Source organism: Schistocerca nitens, chromosome 3 (assembly GCF_023898315.1).
Source record: "Schistocerca nitens isolate TAMUIC-IGC-003100 chromosome 3, iqSchNite1.1, whole genome shotgun sequence".
In the NCBI taxonomy this organism is placed as follows: domain Eukaryota; kingdom Metazoa; phylum Arthropoda; class Insecta; order Orthoptera; family Acrididae; genus Schistocerca; species Schistocerca nitens.
In genome coordinates this window covers 308,651,809-308,674,826 of record NC_064616.1, presented here as the reverse complement: position 1 = coordinate 308,674,826, position 23,018 = coordinate 308,651,809, and the positions used below count along the sequence as shown (strand labels likewise).

Below are 23,018 nucleotides of genomic sequence, written 5' to 3'. Positions count from 1 at the left end.
GGTGCACTGAAGGAGGCATTATGTAGGAAGAGGTTCCAAGACAACAAGGACATGAAAAAGTTTGTGGGAAATTGTTTCAAACATCAAGATACAGAGTTCTTTGCAGCCAGAATAAAAACGCTTGTAGCCTTTTGGAAGAAGTGCATAAATGTTCAAGGGGATTATGTTGAAAAGTAGGAAAAATATTGAAACTTCCTGGCAGACTAAAACTGTGTGCCGGACCGAGACTCGAACTTGGGACCTTTGCCTTTCGCGGGCAAGTGCTCTACCAACTGAGCTACCCAAGCATGACTCACGCCCTGTACTCACAGCTTTACTTCTGCCAGTATCTCGTCTCCTACCTTCCAAACTTTACAGAAGCTCTCCTGCGAACCTTGTGCACACTCCGCTGAAGAGAGAAAATCTCATTCTGGAAACATCCCCCAGACTGTGGCTAAGCCATGTCTCCGCAATATCCTTTCTTTCAGGAGTGCTAGTTCTGCAAGGTTCGCAGGAGAGTTTCCGTAAAGTTTGGAAGGTAGGAGACGAGATACTGGCAGAAGTAAAGCTGTGAGTACGGGGCGTGAGTCGTGCTTGGGTAGCTCAGTTGGTAGAGCACTTGCCCGCGAAAGGCAAAGGTCCCGAGTTCGAGTCTCGGTCCAGCACACAGTTTTAATCTGCCAGGAAGTTTCATATCAGCGCACACTCCGCTGCAGAGTGAAAATCTCATTCTAGAAAAAGTATTGTTTTGTAAAAATAAAAGATTTTTCCTCCAGACCAATTTGTCTCTTTAATTATTGAATGACCCTTATACATATTGTGAAAACTATTTAAAATGCACTTCAAGTTACAGAAATAAACTTGCAAATAATGCACTTCATCAAGAAAACACTGTTAGCAAGCAAGGAACTCATTAGCAATTGAAATTAATGGCACATGCAGAGTGACCTAATTTCATCTGATCGCTTGTGAAACTCTGACTAGGTGACTTATGTTACCATATTCTAGTGTGCTCAAGTGATGTAGTTACATACTTAGCTTGCCTTTACTACAGAAACAAAAAAAGGATCTTTCACACTTTCAAAACATTGTCAATTTATGACACATCAAAGCATAATAGTCACACAGAGACAGGGATTTGAGAGTAAAGGCTCAGCTATTTTGTTGATTCCCCCTTCACTATAAGCAGTGGAATGTGAGAATGACTTGGATGTTGGTATGACTCCTTTAGGCTCAGATTTCTGAGCGTTCTGGAAGCTGTCAAACCCCTGCTAATGGAGCTAACAGACATGCGTAGGTCTACCACCTGTCTGAAGAACATCACTTCATACCAACAGTTCTATAAATGTTGACTGCCATGTGGAAAATATTTGAAATTCTTCCATATAATTTAAATTCTGTAAAATATTCTAATTTATCTTTACGGGCACCTCTGTCTGAGCCTTTTGCTATGAGGTGTGCTTGCATTAGGCAAGGGCCACATTATGCTCACTCTAGAAATTATTTAAGGTCATGCTGGATGACTATTAGCTCATTCAGAATTAACTACAGAAAGGTATTCTTGTGAACATGAGTCTGCCACTACTCCAATAAGATCATTGCACTATCCTATGGAAGTTCTGAAACCTGGAGAATGTTTTCTGTTTAAGTAACTGTGTGTTTATCTTCAGAAAGATGAGTGGATGATTTTGATTTCTTAGGGGACTAAGCAATAGAGCAATAACTGTAGCCTGTTTGGGCAATGGAGCATTTATGTCACCCCTCTATGTTTCTGTTAAGTTAGTTGTCTTGTGTACAGTAGTTGTCCCATGTACAATGAATATGGATGAAGTCCAACCTTGCATACATCGTATAGGTACTGATATAATGCTTTTGAGTGAGGACATCATTAATTGCTTGCGGGAGATGTCGTTTTTAAGGTGGTGTGAAACTAAATGACATGAAATTTTGAAGAGAGGACACCAAATGCTGACACTACATCTTCTTCAGAAACATAAGTTCAAAATGAGTGCTTTCCAAAGTTCATGGTATGAGCATCATAAAAGTTATGTCCTAGCTTACAAAAGGGAAATTATTCTGCTGGCCACGTTTGCTCTTAAGGACAAGAAAATTGTATGACCCACTGATTGTTTCGAAAATCTGAAGAATCAGTCTAAAGGCATGGCATGGCATGGCATGGCATGCTTCGTCTAAAGATCATCTAAGTAGTTTTATTTCATGTAATGAACTACCAAACAAGTATTTAGTATTTCAGAGTCACTTAATGAACAGCACAAACTGAAGTGAATGCTAAGAGACATCACAAAAATTTTCATTGATATCACAAGTTTTTTGTGTGAGCAGGAGCTAGCTTTCAGAGGTTGTGATGGGACAGAATATTCCATGAATCCTGGAAATTTCAGAGCCATTTTTAAACTTTGGCTAAACAGGACGTGCTGTTATTGAATTCTTGTGTGCAGAAAAAGAAATTGAGGTGAACATCCATACATTTTTGTGTGCAGTGTATGGCGATGCTGCAGTTGACATGAGTACAGTTAGAGAATGGGCAAGGTAACTTACAGCCTCAGGAAATGCAGAAACAGAGCTCCATGATCAGTCACACTCAGGATGTCCTGTCACAGCCACTGTTCCAGACATACTGAATCGTGCAGATGGCATCATTTGTACCGACCAGCACATTGCAACACGGCAATTGGCTCTACAGTTGTTGGTCAGCATTGTAAGTGTGTCTGCAATGATCGAGACACTTGGATATTCAAAGAGGGGCTCATGATGGGTTCCATGAATGCTCACAGTGAATCACAACATTCAAAGAAAGGCCATTTCATCCGAGTTGTTGGAGCATTTTGAGACCAACAGAGAGGCCTTTCTGTCACGGATCGTTACAGGGGACAAAAGCTCGGTGCACCACTTCGCGCCGGAAACAAAAAGGCAGTCACCACAAAAGAAGAAATTCAAGACAACCCCTTCTGCGGGAAAAGTCATGGTGACAGTCTTCTGGGATTGTGATGGAGTCATTCTCATGGTGGTGATGCCAAGAGGGTCAACCATCACTTCAGCGGCATACATGAAGGCTCTGAATGAACTCAAGAACCGTTTACAATGTGTTTGATTGGACAAGAATCCAGCAGAAATCTTGCTCCAACACGATAATGCACGCCCACACACAAGTCGGAGAACCTGGGAAAACATGGCCAAATTGGATTGGACATCACCGCCTCATCCACCCTACAATCCAGACCTGGCACCCTTTGACTTCCACCTCTTTGGGCAGCTTAAAGATTCTCTACAGGGAACACACTTTGAAGATGACATGAGTGTCAGTCATGTAGTGAAAACATGGCTATGCCTACAGGACAAGAGCTTTTAACAGCAGGGAATACATGGTCTTCCACAACGTTGACATACGGCCATAGAATGTGACGGAGACTCTGTAGAAAAATAGGACATGGACAAGACATGTTGATGTATATTGTCACCAAATTCTGATTCTCAACAATAAATGTGTTCTGAGGAGAGAAAAAAATGTGGGGCATTACTTATTGAATGACCCTCATAGTAGTAGTAAGAAATGCTAGGTATGCATACATTAAAAGGGAAGGAATTGCTTAGTAACACCTGTAATTATTGATACTAACAGAGTCACAATAAGTCTGCAATTCCCTTCTCTACGTTAACTGAATCAAACATTTTAGGCCTCTTTGTCACTAGAAGCTTAAAGACATTCCCTGTCATGACCAGTTTCTCTAATTAACTGCTCAAGGTGATTTTCAGAAATAGGTGTGAAATATTTCAAAAGCCTCACAGTCAACAGTTGAAATTTCCCATTATTACTGTAGTCTCATCAGATATTTTATGTGAGATTTTCTCTGAAACTTTATTTCACTGCAGCTCCTGAGACAAGTGATCCATAAAAGTGTCCAATCATCACATTCAACCCACGTTTGGATCTTTTCCTTCGACTGATTATTTCTCATTCAGAACATGTAATAGTTTAATAAATATTATTGAGTTCTACATGGCTTGGAATTTAATATCCCGCTGTTATTACTGTTAATAAGTAAATCATTCTGGTCTTCACTATGGTTGCTCCTGCATTTTACAAACATGTTCTTTTCCTGATTTGCAAGAGTGAATGTCTCTGTAATTAATGTAGCTAATCTACTTCTTTCTCCCATCATTGTGTGGAATTAGCTGTCAAGAATATGGATAGGTTACTCTAACCTGAAAATATTCTCTTGTGAGCACCCCAAATACTATGCTACCAAATTAATTATTTTCTGTGTACAATGCATGTCTGATCTGTCCAGGGGTGGGGTTATCTAAAACTCTCCACTCATCAGTGTAGATGAAGAGATCTGTAATGCAGAATTGTCTAAGCTTACAGTTCATGTCTATGATTGAGGCTAATGGTGCAAACAGTGAGTGGTGCTTCCACCCCACATGCAAAGATAGTTGTTGAGACTAATTTAGTCATCAGTCCACAGGAACTGTAGGTGGAATCTGAAACCAAGTGACATGTCAGTTGTGCAGATGCAAGTTACAATTTGATCCTAGTTATAAATAGTGCACTTAATGGCTGCTGGCAGAGTCACTTCCATTTTTATGTGAAATCCCCTAGCAACCATAGACAGTACACAATGATCTTCCTTCTAAATCTACTATCTATTTCACACTGGAGCTGCCAGTCACTGTCAGTCTCAAAATAAGTGGCACTGGGGCAGCACACCATATCTGTTGCTAGACCATAATGGGATAGCGATGTGACTGAGCATGTAGGAAGGTGCAATGACATCAGACAATCTAAATGAAGACTGTCACGCTGTTGTAATAAGAGATCATATTGGATGAATGTAGCGATGCAGGTACAGGGAATTCATACAAATTCAGACTAGGAACTACACACAATGGAAGCTTGATGTTGGTGATGGCAACGACAATGCCTGGTGTCTTTTTGGCTGTGATTATATTAACTATTCCACGAAAGGAAAAAACGTATACTGCATAAGCTCTGGCACTGCACATAGACAGACACTAAAATGTGAGTAATGATATTTGGATTTGTGATGTTCGCACAACATTACTGTGGGGCTACTGTGGCTTGCAAACTCAATTTTATGTTAGGCTGGAATTTTTCCATCTGTGGAATATGTTTTTTAGTGTGAGACTGTGAAGTATATATGGCCATATACTTGACTGCACTTCCTTCAGTTATGAAGGGGGGGGGGGGGGGGGGGGGAACAGTGTACTACTTGCCAGGTGCTGCAGTCATTAGGTTGTAGCCTATGGCGAACGCAACTCTAAACTGCTATTAGGATTGATAACTCCACGATCTGCACAAACAGAACCAGTACTTTATAGTAGTAGTAGTAGTAGTAGGTGTAGTTGTCTGCTGCTCAAGCATTTCACTGCTTTATGGGCAAACAAAAAAGTGGAAAATGAAACACAAAAGTTCAGTATCTGGGCTACTCATACTCAGTTCTTCATAGTTCAGGTAGTATGCTTAAGGGCTGTTTCTGATTGAAATGGTATCACTTCCAATCAAAACTATCATCATAATAGAGCTCTTTGTGGATGCCTGCCTCTGAACAAGGCCTGATGCCAAACTCTCCTGAAACCCATCTTCAGGTAGTAACCATTGGACAACACTCATCACTTCTGTGAGTATTAAGTACCTTATTAATTTTAACATGTATACAGTAAATTTTTAGACAAAAACAGACAATGTCCACATCTGAAATCTATGATGTTAAGCTGGTCACAAGTGATATAAAAAGTATTCAGCTACATCTTATCCAGAAGAAAGAGGGCAAGAACTTGGCAACTTTTAACATCATTGTTGGAAAAATTTCAACACACACTGGCAAAGTTAATGATGATGGGATAACTACTCGAGTAGGATACTGCATGAGAACATGAAAGTATGGAATCTATTGTAAACACGAACAGCCAACATCAAGGCAACTTGCATGTACAGTACATTTTTTCACACAAATGACTACAAACTGCAGTGAATGCACAAGTCTCCAGTAAACATCAATTTGAGAACTTTTTAGCATGTCAAGGCCTTACAACAGATGGCCAGTTACATAGCTCTGGCCCACGATACACCTACTGAAGAACTGTCAACTGTGTAAGCTACAATATGCACAACCTATTTGCGCATAAAAATGTGACTTATGCATTAATAACGGGGATTAGCTCTTATAAGTCACAATGATGAAAGTGGCTTTAAACTAGCTGGTTGGTCACAAAATAATACTCACAGGATGCTTCTGGACCCACTTATTATTCATCTTCAAATGACCTAGTGACAAATTGGTAACAGATTTTTTTTTTTTTTTACAGTCTTGCAAGATTACACAAGTGTCTTAAAGAGGACATATACTTAAACATAATTGAACATCAAAGACATTTAAAATGAAAGACACACCATTTAGTACAGAACGAATATAAACATTAATAAGACTCCTAATGAACATCGAAAGAAACAAAGTTTACTAGTCCACACAGCAAATAACTTTGACCTAACATGTGTGCTTACAAGGGAACCTCCCCATTGCACCCCCCTCAGATTTAGTTATAAGTTGGCAAAGTGGATAGGCCTTGAAAAACTGAACACAGATCAATCAAGAAAATAGGAAGAAGTTGTGTGGAAATATGAAAAAAATAAGCAAAATATACAAACTGAGTAGTCCATGCGCATGATAAGCAACTTCATGGAGAGCGTAGGCTCAGGAGCGCCGTGGTCCCGTGGTTAGCGTGAGCAGCTGCGGAACGAGAGGTCCTAGGTTCAAGTCTTCCCTCGAGTGAAAAATTTACTTCTTTTTTTTTCGCAAAGTTATGATCTGTCCGTTCGTTCACTGACGTCTCTGTTCACTGTAATAAGTTTAGTGTCTGTGTTTTGCGACCGCACCGCAAAACCGTGCGATTAGTAGACGAAAGGACGTGCCTCTCCAATGGGAACCGATAACATTTGATAGCAAGGTCATAAGTCAACCGATTCCTCCACAGGAAAACACGTCTGATATATTCTATACGACACTGGTGACGGCATGTGCGTCACATAATTGTCTGAAAATAAAAAATTAAAATTTTCACTCGAGGGAAGATTTGAACCAAGGACCTTCCGTTCTGCAGCTGCTCACGCTAACCATGAGACCACGGCGCTCATGAACTCAGATTGTCCTTGATGTTACCTATCTTGCACATGGACTACTCAGTTTGTATATTTTGCTTATTTGTTTCATAGTTCTACACAACTTCTTCCTGTTTTCTCGATTGATCTGTGTTCAGTTTTTCAAGGCCTATCCACTGTGCCAACTTATAACTAAATCTGAGGGGGGTGCGATGGGGAGGTTCCCTTGTTAGTAGTATGGCTGGCAGATAGTCCCACACAAGAGCGCTTCAGCTTGTTGATGCCAAATGGCTGTAGTGCTTCCATATATGGCTGGCATGTAATTAGAAGTGGTAATTTCAATACATATTACAACATTTGACATAAAATGTAAACAGATTTTTTCTTACATTATAAATAAAAATTAATGCCAACATGAGAAAAAGAAAAGTTTGAAATATATATACAGGGTTTTGCAATAAAGATATTTTTTGTAGCAAACACAAAAACAGATAACTAAGAGCCTGTGCCAAGAGGCCAAAGGTGATAAATAAACCATAAAATATACAGGAGAATACAACCTAACACAATGAAGAATGGAAATGCAATTTTTTGTTCGCATTTTTGCCCTGTATTTGTTCAGAAGTGCTAAGGAACCACTGACTGCTGCTGGTGATCTGTTCATTAATTGAAACTTCCTGGCAGATTAAAACTGTGTGCCGGACCGAGACTCGAACTCGCGACCTTTGCCTTTCACGGGCAAGAGCTCTACCAACTGAGCTACCCAAGCACAACTCACGGCCCGACCTCGCAGCTTTACTTCTGCCAGTACCTCGTCTCCTGCCTTCCAAACTTTGCAGAAGCTCTCCTGCTGGTTCGAGTCTCGGTCCGGCACACAGTTTTAATCTGCCAGGAATTTTCATATCAGCACACACTCCGCTGCAGAGCGAAAATCTCATTCTGTTCATTAATTATCAGATTTGGGGTTGAACGGCAGTCAGTGTATATTTCAGTCTCTTTGAGGATCTCTAGTGATCCACTTTTTTGTTACAGCAGCACACAATGGTTCTTTAGAATTTTTGATGAGTTGTTTATGAACAAATAGAAGGTAAAAATATGAACAAAAATCTACATTTCCATATTTGATTGCATTCGGTTATGTTCTTCTGTATATTTTATGGGTTGTTTGTCAACTTCTGCCTCTTGACACAGGCTTCTAGTTTTGTTCCTCTTTCTCTTGTATGCCTTCAACCAAAAATATCTTCACTGCAAAAAATTGTACATATTTCAAACTTGGCTTTGCCTCATGTTGGTATTAATTCTTACTTATAATATAAGAAACTATCTGCATACATTTTAAACTAAATACTGTATTATGTACTGAAATTACCACTTGTAATTATGTGCTGGCCACATATGGCAGCACCACAGCACTTTCGCCATTCAGCATCAATAACCTCTCTCATGGGGGATAAAACCCTGTATGTTTCTTAAATTTGTTTCTGTCTAACATTAGTATTAATTTTTACTTATACTGTAGGAAAAATCTGTATAAATATTGCAATAGGTATTGAAATTACAACTTGTAATTAGGTATCAGCCATACAGGGCAACTTGTAATTAGGTATCAGCCATACAGGGCACTTACACCATCTAGTGACAACAAGCTCTTATGTGGGACTATCTGCCAGCCCCATTACTCGGCTACAAGTAGTACACATGTTAGGTCATAGACTTATTTGCTGTGTGGAATGGTAGACTTTTTGTTTCTTTCAGCATTAATTGACATTCTTGCCAAAGTTCTACACTGATTCTGTATTAAAAAGTAGGTATTTTGTTTTAAATGTCTATGTGTTCAATTATGTTGTAGCATATGTCCTCTTTTAAAACACTAACGTAATCTTGCAAGATTGTAATATATATATATATATATATATATATATATATATATATATATATATATATATATATATTTTTTTTTTTTTTTCCTGTTACTTTGTCACCAGGTGATTTGAAGATGAACAGTGCCCAAAACACGTAATGAATAATAAATGGGTCCAGAAACACCTTGTGACTATTATTTAAGACCAACAAACTATTTTACAGCCATTGTTATTATTGTCCTACACCTCTACTACGACTTTCACTCATGACCACGATCTTATAAGTAATATGAACTTGCTTTTGGTTCAGGTTTACAATTTTCAGTGAGTGAAACTCTGTTCACCACACAATGCTTTGAGATGAGTAAGATATCTAAAGAATATTTGCCTATATATCAACTTTTGTTACTTTGTAGGAAATGGTTTTAATTTATTACTGAATAATAAATTTCACGTTGTGACCTTTTTGGGGTGCAGTGTTCCCTCAAAAGCTACTTTGGACACTCTCCCAATTTATATGCACCAAGGAATCTTCTCTCATCAGGTTTGCACAAGAAACACTATACAGGGTGTTACAAAAAGGTACGGCCAAACTTTCAGGAAACATTCCCCACAAACAAATAAAGAAAAGATGTTATGTGGACATGTGTCCAGAAACGCTTAATTTCCATGTTAGAGCTCATTTTAGTTTCATCAGTATGTACTGTACTTCCTCGATTCACCGCCAGTTGGCCCAATGGAAGGAAGGTAATGTCGACTTCGGTGCTTGTGTTGACATGCGACTCATTGCTCTACAGTACTAGCATCAAGCACATGTTAGTGTTCATCATGAACGTCGTTTTGCAGTCAGTGCAATGTTTACAAATGCGCAGTTGGCAGATGCCCATTTGATATATGGATTAGCACGGAGCGATAGCTGTGGCGCGGTACATTTGTATCGAGACAGATTTCCAGAACGAAGGTGTCCCGACAGGAAGACGTTCGAAGCAATTGATCGGCGTCTTAGGGAGCACGGAACATTCCAGCCTATGTCTCGAGATTGGAGAAGACCTAGAACGACGAGGACACCTGCAATGGACGAGGCAATTCTTCGTGCAGTTGACGATAACCCTAATGTCAGCGTCAGAGAAGTTGCTGCTGTACAAGGTAACATTGACCACGTCACTGTATGGAGAGTGCTACGGGAGAACCAGTTGTTTCCGTACCATGTACAGTGTGTGCAGGCACTATCAGCAGCTGATTGGCCTCCACGGGTACACTTCTGCAAATGGTTCATCCAACAATGTGTCAATCCTCATTTCAGTGCAAATGTTCTCTTTACGGATGAGGCTTCATTCCAACGTGATCTGATTGTAAATTTTCACAATCACCATGTGTGGGCTGAAGAGAATCCGCACGCAATTGTGCAATCACGTCATCAACACAGATTTTCTGTGAACGTTTGGGCAGGCATTGTTGGTGATGTCTCGATTGGGCCCCATGTTCTTCCACCTACACTCAATGGAGCACGTTATTATGATTTCATACGGGATACTCTACCTGTGCTGCTAGAAAATGTGCCTTTACAAGTACGACACAACATGTGGTTCATGCACGATGGAGCTCCTGCACATTTCAGTCGAAGTGTGCCTTTACAAGTACGACACAACATGTGGTTCATTCACGATGGAGCTCCTGCATATTTCAGTCGATATGTTCGTACGCTTCTCAACAACAGATTCAGTGACCGATGGATTGGTAGAGGCGGACCAATTCCATGGCCTCCACGCTCTCCTGACCTCAACCCTCTTGACTTTCATTTATGGGGGCATTTGAAAGCTCTTGTCTATGCAACCCCGGTACCAAATGTAGAGACTCTTCGTGCTCGTATTGCGGACGGCTGTGATACAATACGCCATTCTCCAGGGCTGCATCAGCGCATCAGGGATTCCATGCGACGGAGGGTGGATGCATGTATCCTCGCTAACGGAGGACATTTTGAACATTTCCTGTAACAAAGTGTTTGAAGTCGCACTGGTACGTTCTGTTGCTGTGTGTTTCCATTCCATGATTAATGTGATTTGAAGAGAAGTAATAAAATGAGTTCTAACATGGAAAGTAAGCGTTTCCGGACACATGTCCACATAACATATTTTCTTTCTTTGTGTGTGAGGAATGTTTCCTGAAAGTTTGGCCGTACCTTTTTGTAACACCCTGTATATGTAAGGTAAGAAATGAAAAAGAAAAAAAACTTACACATGTAATATGAAGCTGCATTGAAAACTTGACAGCAAAACTATGGCTGTTGTCTTGACACCATCATGTTTACTATGTTTCCAGTTTGCTTTAGAATCCTTACTGCATCATCATGCTCTAGTTTTGTAAAATCAATCCCGTCCACTTCTAAAATTTTGTCTTCTGGGAACAATAAGCCACTTGCTGGACCATCTGGATTAACTTTCGTTATGTAAATTCCCTATGAACAAAAATATCCAAATTTATCACAAGAAATTCAAATATTGATATATTACTCTATAATAAAAAATAATAGTAACAGGAGTAGTCAATTACATGCAGAATATCTCACTTAACTCTTTCGCTTAAAATGTCATTTTCTATGTTAAAGATTTTCGTGATCGGCAATCACCTAGAATAATATGTTCGAGTGGTAAAATTTAGGAACTGCTAGTAGTATTGATGTCAGAGATGAGAAATAAGGCTAAAAGCGTAATGAACAACAGTATAAGTGACAACAGTGAAGTAAGGTGAGTGAAAGCCTATTGGGATGCTGTTCCCAATCTAACCAGATGGCTGTGGATTGTCTCTCCCAGAAACTACACTGATAGGGGAACAAAAGGCACCGTAATTCAAGAACCCAGCATACTCATCAAACTGCCATCTTTTGAAGCTGTTCCCAAACCACATTGGTTGATTAATTGGCCAGTAGCTGTCAATGATGTTTGAGTTTTTGCCTGGTTTAAGGACTGAGATGATGACATTCTCTCCCCATTGCAAAACACCTGCTAGCCAAGTACGACCGAAGACCCTAAGTAGATGTAATCTGTGAGACTTGCATTTAGGTACTGGATCATATGATTATGAATTGAATGAACTGAGGGATGTTAAGGATAGGAGGGCGTCTTCAACTTGTCTTTTGTGTGTTTGAAAGGTAGCTGGGTGAGAAGAGGATCTAGGAACCATCGCAACATGGGTTGTGAGGTGTTCAGGAAGAACCAAAGCACTAGTAGAAATACCATCATGAAGGTAGAGATCCAGAATAGTTGTCGATCTTTGGCCAGTACACTACAGAGCTTGACTCATACCTGGAATAAAGAGGCATACCTTCCTTAGGAGGAGATGTAGAGCTCCCAGCATTCCTTCTTACTGGGTTAATTAGATAGTGAACCCTTGCATGGAGCTGCTTAAAAGTGATGACAGTGGTCTGCAAAGGATATCTCTTGAAATGGGCCTGAACAGCTGTTGCAATGTCTTTGGGCCAGCATGGTACCAGCTGCTGGTGGAGGGACTTATACAAAGGGGAGTAGCACTTCCATCAGTGTAGGCAATGGTGGTGCAGACACCTCCAACAACCTCGTCAATAAAGTCCAATGGAAAGGGTATGAAGGGGACACTGGAGGCACACAACTGCCAGTTGGCCTCTTCAGAGAAGCAACTGGTCTGTCACACCCTGACAAGAAAGTGACAGGATCACAAGGAAGTGATCACTGACACAAAGTGTTTCGGATCTCTAGCCTCACCAGAGTAGCTTTCTCCCAAGATTACTTTCCTTTGTTAACTATTTTAGATGGCTGGGACTCTTGCAAGGGCTTATCCACTATGACAGTAGGAACTGAAGAGGAGTGGGAAGCCCTGAGACCTGTAGTCCACAGTTTCTTTAACTGCTGGCTGTTTTAGAGTTGCTGGTCTAGATTTTCTGGGAGTTCTTTCACTGGAAGAGATGCTGTTTCTCTGACCAGATGGGTGAATTGAGGTCGCCAAAGATGATGCTACCAGAACAGGAACCATCACCTTCCATCTTCCCCATGGGCTAATTAACTTGTTAAACTACCAGAATCTAACGTAGAGGGAATGGAGGGAGTAAGTGTTCAGGTACTGCTGTAGGAGCAAAAAATATGATTCCACTGGGACAGGGTCGTCATAATTTTTCAGCACTTCAAAATATGAGATACAATTGGAGACCTCAAGTTTCTGTCTTTTAAGTTCTTTCAAGTGTGAGGTACAGCAACTGTCTCCGCAATTGACACAGATGAGTTTTCATGAAGTGACCAACCATTCTCCACAATCTGGATTGTATGTACAATTGGAAAACACATTCTCAAAGCATTGGCATTTAAAGCATCACACCAGGGATGAGAAAAACAGATTCACATTACAATGGTAGACCATGATTGTAGCTTTCTTAGAAGTGGATCCCTTCCAAAACCAAGTATAAATACTCTGCTGTCAACCCTTTTGTACGGTGACCTCGACATACACGACAGATGAAGTAAACCTCTTGCATCACCAACTTTTCATGTTAAGTCCCAGAGAAAAATTAAACCCTGCACTATATTCGGTCTTTTATGCAGTGTTACACTGAGAAATACAATCCAAAATTTCTTGCAAGAGAGTAACATTCAGGAATTGGTAAGAATAACTGTTTTAAGACAAACATTTTGTAGTTTACTGAAGGAAGGTAATTCTCAAAGCACATTTTCAACACTACCTACAAATCAATTCCCAAATGCAGCTTATGTCACTGAAAGCCTTTAAATAAGTATTAACAATGTAAAAAAAAGATAGATTGCTACTTCCTGTAAAGATGAAATGTTAAGTTGCAGACAGGCACAGCTAAAGGACACTTACACATTAGCTTTTGGCCACAGCCTTCATCACAATCACACACACACACACACACACACACACACACACACACACACACACACACACACAAGCAAACAGACTTCACACATATATGACTGCCACCTCCGGCAACGTCGACCAGAGTATGTATTGGTATGTCCGCTGGATCACACAAGGACATAATAAGTAGAGTCTGCTTCATGTGAGACAAATAATAGTGAGCTTTGTGCAGCAAAATGCCACACTGCAATGATCATAACAGGATTAATTTTGAGTGTCTGAACTATTTTAGTCATACCACATCCATACTTGTTCTCGCTGAGTTAAAATTATAAGACTATCTTTTATATTGTAGCTCACTGTTTTTCAATATTTATCCAGTCTGCAAATGGGTCACATAAGTTAAAACATTAACATTTCAGATTCTGGTGAAATTTTTTGTTGATTATGTGATGTATGATGAAAGTAAACTGACTTGAAACATTTCAATGTCAAACCACTTCATGCTATGTAATTTAAATTCTTGGAAAACGCATTAAACTGATACAAGGATCTTCTTGAATTTTAGACATATTTTCTTTGTAGAAAACCTTTGCAATGTTGTCAGTTAAACCAAAAATTGAAACCAGAACAGCAGAATATTTTAAAACAAATTTAATTTAAAAGCGAAATGCACTTCAGAAGGGTCACATTTTGATGGTAAAATTAGACCAGGAAAATAAAAATCCTCCTTTGTTTGGTAGTGAAACCTCATATAGCTGATGTGTTGAGTCACAGATAAGCCCATAATCAAGACAGAAGTTATCACACAGTGGTGTGCCTGTCTCACTCAACACTTCAAGTACATGAAAAGTTGTTACCTTTACTCCTTCCACTGTTTGTGAGCATTCATGGGACATAACTGGTTTAGAAGTAACAGGATAATTCCACAATAAAACGAATTTCAGGCAAATGCAATACTATTCTTATAAATCATCTTTAAGGGTGGGTAACAAACTTCTCCAAGTATGAGAAAAAGCTGGTCTGTTCATGTAAAAGGTTTAGTCAGTATTTTTTTTTTCTCCTTCATGAAGAGTTTGTAGTTATCAAAAACAAAAAAACTACACAGAAATGAACACTTTTCAGGACTTAAGATTGTTACAAGGTTGATCACTTTCATTTTGTCATAAAATATATGGCGAGAAGAAAAGGTACTTACATTATCATGCCTATCTGCTCGTTTCACACCACCCATTATACTGAATCCAAGCCCAGGACTCTTGGTAATTGTTACAGGGAACTGAAAAGAAAAAACTATATAAACCTTGAAAAGATACTGCTAACGCAAGCACAGCACTGCTATATGACAAAATGAGATAGATGTGGCAATTGGTTCTTTTGTTTGTTCACTGTGGGGAAAACTGCTCTGCAACTTCTTGAAAATCAGTGTTCTGATCCCTCTGCTGGTTTTTTGCTAATAGTCTTCTAACATCCCTGGGAGACTGAACACAGTCTAAACCAGTGGTGGATTCATTAATGAAATGATGTTTTCTCATGCTTTTCCAAAGAAGTGGAGTTATTCGCTAAGTTGCCACAGGCTCAATTAAGTGGGTAATTATTATTGGCTAGATACTGATAGCTGGTAGTGGAAAAGATGGAGCATGTTCACGAAACATTACTTGTGTTGTGCTGCTGTGGCTTCCTAATAGTTGTTTATATTCCTCGTGCCCCATATCTGTGTAGTTACTTTCTTGATGGTGCAACCCAAGAAACCAGAAGCATACAGCCATCAACTCTATTTAAATTACACACATTCAAAGCAGTATTAACTGCTTTTTGGACTTCTTTCTGCAAATATTACATTTTTTTGGCTAGCACTCTTCATGTTATTAAAATATATGCCCTATCCATAGTCTTCCTGGTGTTTCACTACTGCAGATGTCACAACTAGTGCCAGACATGTGTGGTATTCATGCTCTTTAATGTATTCTTTTACTGTTCTATTAGTTTCATTCACATACTCCTTTCTTCTGAAAAGGGAATGGTCCAATAAGACATGTTGAAACCTACCCTGAAATTTTTTATACATGAAGAAAACAAAATTTTAGCTGCTAAGAGGCACTGCAAGTAATTTTTTTTTTTTTTAAAGGCAAGCTTAGGCATACACACAGCCGAGGTCAGCAGTACATTTGTAAACAGGAAACACAACACAACTCGATCATAATTTGTAAAGGCCGTTTCAGGTTACTGTTCGTTGATAGTTTCTCTGACACAACAGTACACAGTAACCATTCTCTTGAATTGGCCACTCAAGTAACATCTATTACAAATTCTCAGCTGCATTTTGCAGTATTGGTAACTACTGACAATGCAGGTAAAGCTGAACAAATATTTATTATGCTTTTGTAAGACATGCCCGATAACAATACCTTTTTCTCTTCTAGTTTCACAGTAATATGGAATCCAATTAACATACTCAATTTAGTGAAGACGAAATATTAAGAATATGATTTCCAACCGAAATCAACTACTTCTGCATCATTTGGTAGCTGATTTCCTTGGCATTCATTCAAACGATATCGACATGTCATTTGAAATTGTCGATACGTTAGAAGAAATAGAAAATAACTGTGATGATTCCATGGATTGTGGTTCAGACATCAACTGTGCCAGTAACAGTTCTGAAGAAGAATACCCCCCCCCCCCAAAAAAAAACAACCTGTAACAGCTTTCATCAGTGACAAAGAAAAAGCGGTGAAATATTGGTTACACGAAGGAGGAAAAAAAACGCTTGAAGTTACACATGCACAAAGGTGTTTTCGTTTTGTAAAGTCAGAGCGTGAACTGTACAAGTGGAAGAATGAATTACATGAAGTAAGAAATATGCGCCAATCAGAAACCCAAATCCATCTGAATGAAAAACTTCATTTAGAACTGCTCGTGAGAGGCTATGCACCATTACCGATGGTGCTCTATGCGACTGGGCCCTCCAAATTGCATCTGACATGAATATTGCTAATTTCCAGGCTTCGTCAACCTGGCCACACAGGTTCAAGAAATCGTACAGAACAGGAAGTAACAAAATTACCAAGTTTACATCATGTAAATGTGTAGAGCAGCTGCCAATGATAGACAATGCTATAGAGAAATTCATAGCCGACATAAGGACGAAACTTGCTGTTATCCCCGCAACTACTGTTTGTAACGCTGATCAGTCATGTTTCATGAAAGAACTGTGTGCACACCACACTTTATCATTTCAGGGTGAAGGAAAAATGCAGTCAGTTGCCCCAATAATGAATGCAATGACACTTTCATATACGATAATGCCAGTGATAAGCATGAGTGGTTTACTGTTTCCGCAGCTGTATATCTGCCTTCAAGAACCACAAGGCAAATTAGAATCAAAAATAAAAAAATGGACTGTTTAATTGCAAAAGTCTTGCAATCATCATATGAAAATCAGGAAAAATGGGAAAGAATAATTTAAACATTTTGTTCGAAAGGTATTCCTACCATGCAGAAACTAATTCATTGCTTTTGTTGGATTCATTGTCTGGAAATAATGCCTCTGTTTTTGTGGAGGACGATGAAAAATTTTTAGAGGTAATGTGGATCCCACCTGGAACTAACAGCATGAGTCATCCTCTCGATAAAGAATTTTTTTGACAATGGAAAGCATTTTTCAGGAAATTATCAGACAATATAATTTCTGATACCTCTTACTCATATCAAGTTTGTCAGCAGAACAGTATTCTTAAGCTCCAATCATTTGTGCATTACCAGTTGTTTTCGCCACACTTTACAAATTTGATCAAGTATGCCTGGTATGCAGCACAATATGCAGAACAATGCCCAGGACCATTTCTGACTCCATCCCAGTTCTGTCTACATAAAACTGGTGGTTACTATGACATATCTGACTGCATCAATTTTCCCTGCGTCCAGTGTGCCTGGTGCAACAAAAATGTTTACTTTTGTCATTTAATAGACACTTTGCATTTTTTGTGACGATTACAGGGAATAAACAAAGAACTGTTGTGCTGATAGTCAAATGTGCAACATTCAAACATTGTTATAAGGAATAGCCTACAGGAATTGTTATAAAATGTAGTACTGCAAGACACATTTCATTTCAACAGATTAAAAGTCTTCCCTGATGGAAGTAGTCTGCGACATCAAACACTGCCATTATTTTATTTTCTCTACTAGCCACTTTTATCAGAATTACACGAGCAAGAATTTAACTGTCAATAGACGTTATTAAAAAAAAAAAAAAGTTTGTATAGTTTAAGCCAGGTTTTCACCAAAGCAAACAAGCTAATAAGCATGAGCAAAAGAGAATTCTGTCTGGTGTACCCAGTAGGTCTCTTTCAGGTCTTTCAACTGGAAACCACTGCAGCTACTTATATGTCCCTAACCTTCCCAAGTTACCTAATCTCAAAATGGAGACCTAAGGTTTATTGTGGAATCTGAATCACATGTCTTTCGTGGCCATTCCAACATCTGTGAGAAGTGAATGCTCGGTTAAAAATTATAGTGAAAAAGTTGTGGTCTGAACGGGATTTCATCCCACACTCTGGATCACGAAGTGTGCACTTTGCCACTGGGATGTTTTTGTTTTAGAAAAAAGAAAACAGAAAAGAATACGACCATTAGACCTTACACGTGTAGTGGAAATGGTAGCTGTGTCACCTCTTGATATGATGCTCAATGTCGGTAATTATTGTTCTCATTATAAGTTTTCCCTCAATGGTAATGAGAAGCCAGGGAAAAATGGCAGCCAACACACAAGGAAAATTTTGGACCAGTGCTAACGAGAGATGGAGATGCAATTCCGTGTAAAGTGCAAGATCTCCATGCACGTCACGCATCCACACAAATTGACATGTAAATTCTTCTTTCCCTGTGCCATTTTGCCTACTCTGTCAAGAACAGTGCACTTGCCATGCAAAATAATCCTCACTGAATAGTGAAGCTTCGCATTGTGGCTCTAACAAGATAGAGTTATATCCTGTGTGCCGAATATTAGCTCCAAAAACTAAAAACTAACAACACAGCTTTCACAAGCAATGTTCGCTACCTCGTGTTCTCTTCTGTTCCCTCTAGTATAAATGACTACCCATATAAAAGCGAATGGTAGTGAATTTTCTGCAAATGCTCATTCGCACGAGTTTGCTTCCGTTCACTCCATTCTAAACCACGCTTTAGGTGCTTACAATTGGTGTCTGTGAACTCCGGGTAATTCCACTACGGGTCGCTGCATGAGTGACTTGCCGAGTCGCACGCTAGGTGTGCAGGGCTGTACAAACCACTGTTATAAGCTGTTCTTCGTGGGGCAAAAATGTGTAACTTCAACATTTTTTACAAAATACTTGCAGTGGCTCTTAACAGCTAAAATTTTGGCACAGCATTTATTTCATTGTCTTCTTTCTGTGTAAAAAAAATTCAGGGTAGGTTTTGACGTGTCTTATTGGACCATTCCCTTGGGAGTTGTGTTGTGGAACCAAGTACTGTAGTTTTTCTGCTTGAATTTTCTGCATCTGTGATGACAACAACAAGCGATCATCATTTCTCAATGGAAACAATGAGGGCCAACGACTTTTATAGCATTTCCATGGATAAGGTCTTCGAAACACCAGGAACCACCTCCTCACTCTGTGAAGTCACCATTTGTCACTAAGGTAACTGACAAAGAAAGAAAAATCCTTCAGGAAAAAGGAGTGTGTTCTTAGCATAAGTTAGTTAAATAGTGTGTAAGTCTAGGAACCAATGACCTCGGCAGTTTGGTCCCTTAGGAATTCACACACATTTGAACATTTTGAAGTGGCAGTCAACAAACCTCTGGTACGCAGTAGCATTCATGAAAATAAACTATCATAGGTAGGCTGATGTTTTGGTAGCACTTTTTTCCTTCCCCTCCCCCCTTCTAAATCTGTTGTGGACGCTCTTCTGACCCAGTACAGTTATTGACATAAAATACAGTTGGCTTTCTTCAGATAAGTGCCAGGAAATTTGCTTCTTTTCCACACAATGATGATGGCACTAAGGAATGAAAAAGTACACTGAATTACCAATGACGTGAATGAATAACAGTCATTTTAAAACAGAACTGATCCCTCCACCCAACTCATATCGAAGTTTAATTTTATTTTCAAACCTACCACATTATAAGAAATGTAAATAGATCCCACTAATTTTTGTTGCAGACACACAGTTCCCAAACAGGCCTATCACACATGCTAAGATCTCCATCATACGAAGAACTGCTCTGTGCTGCGGTATTGGTGACAAGTCACAATTGTTCACAGTTCTAGCTATGTGCCAGATCCAGTAGCTAGAGATTGGATTTTCAAATTTCATTTTTGTAAAAACGTTTTTATGTAAACAAGTGTATGCCAATTTTATTTCCGGAGTTTTTTTTACAAATGCATTATCTTTCTTATATTAAAAAGGGATCTACTATTTGCTTCTGTTTAGCCTACACATTGCAGCATACAGCATGTAACTGAAGTTCCAAAAACTTTATTTTAAATTGGAATACTGATATGTATGTCCATTAATGACTACGGGAATGTGGTGTAAAAGAATTAGTAGTGCACACTAATGCACTACTTTTTAGTGTGCGATAAGTTGAGAATGTGGGTCAGCTGTTAAGTGTGCATGGGTAGCTGAAGCGGTTAAGGCAACCGTTAGCATAAAGCAAGAAATCCAGGCTGAGTCCCTGTCCGGCACAAACTTTCAATTACGTTATTGAATTATCTCCACACCTAATCACAGCTGACGTCAATACTTCCCATGAAATTTTGTTCTCTTTGTTATTGTATAACAACTGTTTGCGTGTTGTAGTATCCGAGGCAGAATTTGGGGATCAGCTCAGCATTTGCCTAAACAAGTGTGGGAAACTGTCTGGAAACCATAATCAGGCTGTCAGGTTTACTGGCACCCAGTTGTTAATCTACTGCGTCCACTCAATCCATGTCTGGCTCACCTCACTATTACAAGGAGATTGATTCTATACAACAACACTGGTTACTGAAAATTGTACTACTGTTTTAAAGGATAGAGACAATATGCTGCTGACATCCACCAACCACCATGTTTCAATAGTTCACAACTAATTCATATGCCTTTATTATTATTATTATTATTATTATTATTACTTATCACAGAAGACAAGAGACAGAACTGTCAAAATTCTTGCAGTTAGTTATGGGACACTTCAATACACAACTGTTCACAACCTTGCACTATTCTTTGCATTCAGTGAACACCGAAATTGAAAAACTGTGCTTTTCCTCTGATATTTTGGAATTTAAAACTATGAAGGTGTGCTGAAAAGGGTTGCTTCCAAAATTTTATTCTGTTCTCAATATCAGCTGAGGTATTACATGTTACCCACATTACTCACACGACTTTCCTGCTTCACTTCCGCAAACTGCAAGCCTCTGCTGCTAAAGGGTTCTGAATTGTAACATGTAACATGGCGGTGTGTAAAGTAATGGTGTCACTGCATGAAAAACAGTGTGCTGTAATTGAGTTTGTAACGAATTCGAAAGGTTCGTCCACACATGGCGCACCCTCTCTTTCAGGATGACAATGCCAGACCACACGAGAGTGCTGTGACATCTGCAACAATCAAGTGCTTTGGGTTCACTGTCGTTGATCATCCTCCATACAGTCCCAATTTGGCCCCATCCAATCTGCATCTGCTTCAGAAACTTAAAGAACACCTTTGAGGACTTCACTTTGATAGTGAAGAAGTGGTGCAAGCAGAGGTGAGGTTGTAGCTTCGTCAACAAAGTCAAACATGCTACAGTGATGGTATCAACAAACTGGTCTCTTCAGAGAACTGTGTTCTTTGCCAGGGTGATTATGTTGAGAAATGACTATGTAGACATGAAGAATAACAATGTACAATGTTAATAACAATTTTACTTAAAAAGCTCTAAGAGTTTCCGGAAACATAAAAAAATTTGGAAGAATTACTTTTCAACACACCCTCATACAATTGTCAATGCACGCTGGATAACAGTTGTAACTCGCTGCAGTACTTATGAAGTATAAAGTCTAGAGTTTACTATGTCCAAAAACTGTCATCTGACCACTAAAGAGTCTGTTTGATCCCCCCACCCCATACATATCTTTCTCACAATGGAGTGAGTTTTGTGATCATTTTCCTAGCAGTGTTTCACACATATTCAATTTTAACTTGAGCACTTGTAAACTAGTGTTCCTCCAATAATCATTCTGCACACCTTTCTATATAACATACATTATTATATCATTTTCTTTACAATAGATGCAGTAGGGAACTGCTGAGTAGAACACTATGACTATTTCAGTTTTGGTTCCTCCCCCCCCCCCCCCCCCCTCTCTCTCTCTCTCAAGAAAATTATTCTATTTGTTTGTGTTATTTTTAATTTAGCCAAATTACTGTTCTAAAATCAGTATGTTGCTTGATCCACAAGGTCATGTCAGCCTTGCAGCATACAGCATTTTGTGCAACAATTCAACCTGTTGATTTTAGCCGGCCGGTGTAGCCATGCGGTTAAAGGTGCTTCAGTCTGGAACTGCGTGACCGCTACGGTCGCAGGTTCGAATCCTGCCTCGGGCATGGATGTGTGTGATGTCCTTAGGTTAGTTAGGTTTAATTAGTTCTAAGTTCTAGGCGACTAATGACCTCAGAAGTTAAGTCGCATAGTGCTCAGAGCCATTTGTTGATTTTAGTTTTGGGCAAATTTTATGTCAAAGACTTGGTTCAATGATTCAGTAGTTGCTTTAAAGAAAAAAAAATGACCTTCTTTACTCCCATAATCCACATTATGACATTTACACTGCTGAAAATTTGATCTTATGTCATACTAAATAGTATATTGAGCTTTGCCCTTCCATTGGCTACACGTGGTGATCTTACCACATATGTGAAGTTATTCATGGATAGTCTTCTCTTTTTCCAATACAAGATCACAATGGAGTGAGTTTTGTGATCATTTTCCTGGCAGTGTTTCACACATATTCAATTTTAACTTGAGCACTTGTAAACTAGTGTTCAAGTTGTAAAAAAATGATTACATCACCATAAGAGTGAAGTCCTCTTTTATTGTCAAGGTGTGTGTGTGTGTGTGTGTGTGTGTGTGTGTGTGTGTGTGTGTTTTCACAATCTGCCTGCCTTTCTGACATTTTGTTTTTATTATTTACTTACACCCTCTGACTTC

General features: G+C 39.2%; 1 protein-coding gene across 5 annotated transcripts in view; it reads right to left on the bottom strand.

Annotated features, from left to right (window-relative positions):
* LOC126248280 (protein lap1) overlaps positions 1–23,018 on the bottom strand; it is a 160,183-nt gene that overhangs the window by 5,624 nt on the left and 131,541 nt on the right. For all 5 annotated transcript variants that reach the window (XM_049949126.1, XM_049949124.1, XM_049949130.1 and 2 more), the window contains 2 exons: positions 15,020–15,100; positions 11,215–11,434 (listed from right to left, as the gene is read on the bottom strand). In XM_049949126.1, the coding sequence (XP_049805083.1) occupies positions 11,255–11,434; positions 15,020–15,100 (261 nt within the window). In that variant the 3' untranslated portion in view covers positions 11,215–11,254. The remainder of the gene's footprint in view (positions 1–11,214; positions 11,435–15,019; positions 15,101–23,018) is intronic.